The 5,654-nt window shown below is 26.1% G+C and overlaps 1 protein-coding gene across 3 annotated transcripts; it reads left to right on the forward strand.

The window, feature by feature from the left end:
• The first annotated feature begins 318 nt into the window (after positions 1-318).
• On the forward strand, positions 319-4,687 carry LOC8289522 (probable protein S-acyltransferase 1). Of its 3 annotated transcripts, none has more exons than XM_002523628.3 (5): positions 319-633; positions 2,042-2,239; positions 2,791-3,099; positions 3,897-4,025; positions 4,118-4,687. In XM_002523628.3, exons 1-5 carry the CDS (start codon positions 577-579, stop codon positions 4,565-4,567), a joined length of 1,143 nt encoding a protein of 380 aa, XP_002523674.2. In that variant the 5' UTR covers positions 319-576; the 3' UTR covers positions 4,568-4,687. The 3 variants fall into 3 exon arrangements, with proteins under 3 accessions (XP_002523674.2, XP_015577564.2, XP_015577565.2); XM_015722078.2 differs by having other exon boundaries at positions 320-633; positions 3,804-4,025; XM_015722079.2 differs by having other exon boundaries at positions 320-625; positions 3,804-4,025.
• The last annotated feature ends 967 nt before the right edge of the window (positions 4,688-5,654 follow it).

Consider the following 5,654-nt stretch of genomic DNA (forward strand, 5'->3'; position numbering starts at 1 on the left):
TTTTAAAATTATAGAGTTTTGAATTATTATTAGAATTAAATAAACTTATTGTATATTAATGAAAATTCAGTCCAAGTACCATATATTAATATATTATGTTAAACACATGTCAAAATTTTCATTCCATATATATGGGGCTTACTTATAATAAAGAAAGTAAATGGAATTTGGAAATGGTTAAGAAATTGACAGCAAATATGTTAAGTTATAGAGAGAGAAATGTTGGTCTTAGGAATAGTTTGGGTATGTGAATAGGGAGAACCAATGCTTTTTATCTTGTTTCTTTTAGTTTTTTGCACTCCAAAGATAGAGGTTAAGAAAGAGAAAAAGAGAGAGAAAGAGAAAGAAAAAGAAAAAGAAAAAGAAAAGAAAAGGGCAAAGAAGAGGGATGTGAAAATGAAAACACCCACTAACTTTGATATAAATTCAAAACATTTTAATATGTTGTTTTGATTTGATTTCAAGTGGGTGTTTCTTTCTATTAAAACCATTTTTCTGTATATATTTTCAAGTACAGAAGAAAATAACTTATATTCATAGAATTGGAATTCTTCTTCCTAATATTTTTCTTCATCAATGGATCCACCCAAATCCAGATCCATGAGGCTTTATCATCTATGGAAGGGTAACAATGTAATTCTTTCTTGTTCTATTTCTTTTCATTTGTTTCTTTTGTCAATGAGATCTAGAAATAAAATAACATAAATTTCTATTAATATTGATTTTTATGTATACAAAAACTATATGCATAGCCCCACCTGTTTTGATCTTCATATTGTGCATGTTAGTTATATATTTATTTGTTTATTAGCTTTAGGATTGATAGTATATGTTAGTAACTTAAATAACAAATACAATTTATATTTCTTTTGCAAGTCATTGTAGCTTGTGTTTGTTGCTGTGATCCTCTAAGAATAATAAGAGAAGATTCTGGAATTCTAAATGGTAACTAGTTTATAAAGAACAATTATAGACAAACATATTTTTTTATAATCACTTCATCTAAAAACTAATTAATTTTTACATAAAAGAATATGAATAAATTTGATTCTTTTCCTAAAATAAGAACAAATATATTTATTTTATAATTTTTTAAGGTGAGAAATTAATAGTGTAAAAAAATATACAAGATATTATGAGTTCAATTAAATTAATTAGTGCAAAAACTATTTATTGAAAGTTCTGAACATGCATGAGTTGAAAATGTAATTAACAAAACTAGTTCAAAGATTACTATTGTAAAAGTTGTTAAAAGATGTTATTCATTTAGTTACCAATATATTCAAAGAATGCAATACAACACATTAAAATAAAGAGCACATTTTACTTTTAGCTGTTTGAAATTACGGTTGATAAAAGACAAACTACCTTTTTTGAGAAAAAAAAAAGGATAGATTAATTCTCTTAAAAAAATAGTTTTGTTAAAGTAAGCTCATAAAAAGTTAAAAAATTAAATTAGAATTTTCTCAAACTAAAGCAAACAAAAAAAAAGATCATGTCTTAACAATTCTTCACTAAATTAAAAAATCAAAATTATAATTTTATTAAAAAATATTTTAAATTTTTAAAAATATGTAAATAGTTATTTGAATTTAATAGATAAAATTGTGAGAATATCTCATATTCACTCAAATATGAGAGAATCTAATCCAAAAAATCAATATATTAAATATAAGAAATTCTAAATCTGATTTTCAATACCTAACAATGATCACTAAACATGTCTTTTGTAAATAGTAATGGTCCTAATGGATGTATTTTCTTTTTTTTTTTTCTTTTTTTGAGAAGAATGGCTGCATTTTGTTTATTGTTCTAATGATAATATTTCACCAAGTGTATATAACTATAAATTTCCTACACTCCTGATTATTGCATTGCTTGAAGTGGTAGATATATCATATATTTTTCTAATTTCAAGCCTCTTTTACAAAAGAAGAGAACATTATTCTTGCATTACATATATTAGAATTACACCTTAAAGTATTAGTTTAAAATATTTACCATAACTTGTAAAGTTTACTTCTTGTTTTTCAATTATCAGACATTTCTTTGTGGTGGGAGATTCGTCTTTGGTCCAGATTCAGGATCATTATTCTTGACCTCACTCCTAATTGGAGGTCCTGCTATAGCTTTCTGCATAAAAATTATAATGATTCTTGGAAAAGATGATCCACTTGCAAACTATGATCCATGCTATTATTCTCCAGTATTAATTGGTGCAGTGGTCCTTCTTATTATGGTTAGTATATAACACATGATAATATTTTCAGTTCAGTATCTACTAGTAGAGAAAAAATTTGTAGTTCTCTTTATATTTCTGTAATAAATGCATAGTATATATTTATTAGTATTAAATTATTAACTCTTTTTGCTTATTCTAAGTACGTGTCATCATCCACATTAAATTGATAAATGAATAATACATATTTATTAAATCAAATGTATGTTAATCATCTAATACTAAAGTCTAAAATATTTACATATATGACAATTACTTATTTTTGGCAGTTTATATACTTGATATAGATAAGAACTATCCTAAATAATTAAGTATATGCCAATCAACGAATAAGTATAAAATACTTATTTGTGTGCTACCCGTTCATTACCCTCTATTCAGCATAATGTATATACCTAGAGTAGATAACAGTAGAGATTAATATTATTTGAATATGAAATATTCAAACCATATATCATATATTCATTATAGTCTATTTATTAAATTGACAACCATCCAACTTAATACTATACGAATCTTACTTTCATTTTCTTTTTATTAATCTTGTGCAGGACTTTATCTTTCTTTTTTTAACATCAGGTGGAGACCCAGGAATCATTCCTAGGAATTCACGTCCACCTGATTTTGATGAAGTAGTTGATGTTAGCACTACATCCATGGAATGGGTGAATAGTAAGGTTTCCAACTTGAAATTACCTCGGACAAAGGATATAGTTATTAATGGTCATACAATAAAAGTAAAATTTTGTGATACATGTCTATTATATCGCCCTCCACGAGCCTCCCATTGCTCCATTTGCAACAATTGTGTACAAAAGTTTGATCACCATTGCCCATGGGTGGGACAATGTATTGGCATGGTAAGTTATTTCCTTAATTCAAAAGGGTTTGTTATATTTGTTTGTTTGAAAAATGCTAGGGTTGTTTGTTCAGGTGGTGATTTAGCTATGACCAAGATTCTACTATGATCATGAAAGTACAATTTCATGTAATCAGGACATTTAACTATCATTAAAATATTGATATTTAACTATCTTCAGTCAATTAAAAATTTCATGCCACGGTAAGTTATTTTATAAGTTGATGACATGACTTATTTTGCCATGTTATCAGATGTCAATCATGTAACAACATAGTAATATCAAAATTTTTTAAATAGATTTAGTCTATTATATTATCTATGGATAAAACTAATTGCATAGTAAAATATAGCATAATTTATCAGTTGTTGTATTTGTATCAATTTAATTTTAATCATAAGTGGTTAATAGTAATAAATAAACCAACCAATGCATATGCAATAACTTATAAATAATGCAACATGTTACGTACATGCAATTAGTTTTGTCTGGGAACAGACTGAATCTATTTAATAATTTTTTCAGTAACTGGTTCTTAATTGATCAACATCAGTTAAATACAATATCAGTGATAGTTAAATGACCTAATTATATAAAATCGCACTTTCATAACCATAATAGAACTTTTAGGCATAGTTCATTAACTAAGAATTCATACTTAAAGTTAACAAGTTTGTTTGTTTTTCTTATTTGTTTGCTCTCAGCGTAACTACCCGTTTTTCATATGTTTCATATCATCGTCAACAACACTATGTATATATGTGTTCGTATTTTCGTGGATCAATGTTCTTAAACAGGAGGGTAATATCTGGAGTATCATGTCTCGAGATATTCTATCAGTTGTTCTCATTGTCTATTGCTTCATAGCTGTTTGGTTCGTCGGTGGCCTCACTGTCTTCCATTTTTACCTCATTTGCACCAACCAGGTTAACCCTTTTTCGGAAATTCGATATACTATAACTATGAATGATTCTGACAATATTCTTTCTTATTTTGTTCTTTTATTTTTTTATGGCAGACCACTTATGAAAATTTCCGATATCGTTATGATAAAAAGGAAAACCCATTCAGGAAGGGAATAATAACAAACTTCAAGGAAGTGTTCTTCTCCAAAATTCCTCCCTCGGCAATAAATTTTAGAGCTAAGGTTTCAGACGATGAAGTTAGTATAACAATGGATGATCCTGACCTAGAAGGAAGCTTCATGAATTCAAAAGAGGACAGATTTGACATAGAATCAGGAGGAGGTAAGCTTGGTAAGGAAGGCGGTGGGATGAGAGTAACGAGTATTTTGCATGATTTGGACTACCATGATGACAACCTAAAGAGAAAGAGAGGAGAAGGAGTGGCGGCATTTGAACCATTATTTCTTCATGTTGATCATCTTCAAGATTCTTCCAGAAATTCACAACATATCAGTAATACTGTTAAAGGTGATGATGCTATTGGAGATAAAAGGAGACAATAGCTTTTATCTATTTATCAATCTATTGAAAGTAACTTCTTGTTCACTTCATGTTCCTACGCAGTTTTTATTCTAATTAATTATCTAATATATATAAATCTAGTTCAACTTATTTCAAATGTACTGCAAAAGCTTTTCTGGATACAAATACTAGGAGAATAATAAAAGAAATGTGCATTATCAATCTCTCTCTCTTATATAAATGTTACTCTTTCCGAAAAAATAAATGATATTACGAAAGAGTGATACTTTTTTGAAATCTAATGATCTATCAAAAAATTGACAAATTTACGAATAATATTATTTTTTTTATAATTATAAAATTTATTGCTAAATTACGAAACATGACAATTTTCTTCATATTTTTTTTACGAATTATACTAATATTTCATAAGTGTTACTATTTATGAAAAAAATTAATAATATTACGAAGAGATTCTTACTTTTACGAAATTTAATGATTTATGAAATTGTTGGCAAATTTATGAAAAATACAAAGAAAATTTCGTAATAATGAAATTTATTGCTAAATTATGAAAAATGACAATTATCTTTATATCTTCTTGCAAATTATATTATATTTTGTAAGTGTTACTACTTGCCAAAAAATGAACAATATTACGGAAAAATTATTACTTTTGTAAAATTTAATGATTTATGAAAAAGTTGATAAATTTACAAAAAAATACTAAAATTTTTGTAACTGTGAGATTTATTACTAAGTTATGAAAATGACAATCCTCTTCATATTTTTTAGCAAATTATACTAGTCTTTTTTTTTTTTGTAAATGTTACTACTTGCAAATAAAATAAATGATATTACCAAAAAATAATTACTTTTATAAAATTTAATATTTTACGGAAAGATTGGCAAATTTACAAAAAAAATACTAAATTTTTCGTAATTGCAAAATATATTGCTAAATTACAAAACTGGCAATCTTCTTCATATCTTTTCATAAATTATATTAATTTTTCGTAAATTTTATGAGTGTATGGATTTCTAAAACTATCTTATATTATTTTAGCAAATCTCATTATAATTGGTAACCTATAATTACTCGTAATTAAAATTAACTTTTAAATTATA

This window comes from Ricinus communis, chromosome 10, assembly GCF_019578655.1.
Source record: "Ricinus communis isolate WT05 ecotype wild-type chromosome 10, ASM1957865v1, whole genome shotgun sequence".
Classification (NCBI taxonomy): Eukaryota; Viridiplantae; Streptophyta; class Magnoliopsida; order Malpighiales; family Euphorbiaceae; genus Ricinus; species Ricinus communis.

Excerpts from the sequence above, each read along its gene's own strand:
- LOC8289522 (XM_015722078.2), top strand. The coding sequence starts at position 577 with ATGGATCCACCCAAATCCAGATCCATGAGGCTTTATCATCTATGGAAG. Across the intron at positions 2,240-2,790 it reads CAGTGGTCCTTCTTATTATG|GACTTTATCTTTCTTTTTTT; the intron begins GTTAGTATATAA and ends AATCTTGTGCAG. Across the intron at positions 4,026-4,117 it reads ACCTCATTTGCACCAACCAG|ACCACTTATGAAAATTTCCG; the intron begins GTTAACCCTTTT and ends TTTTTATGGCAG.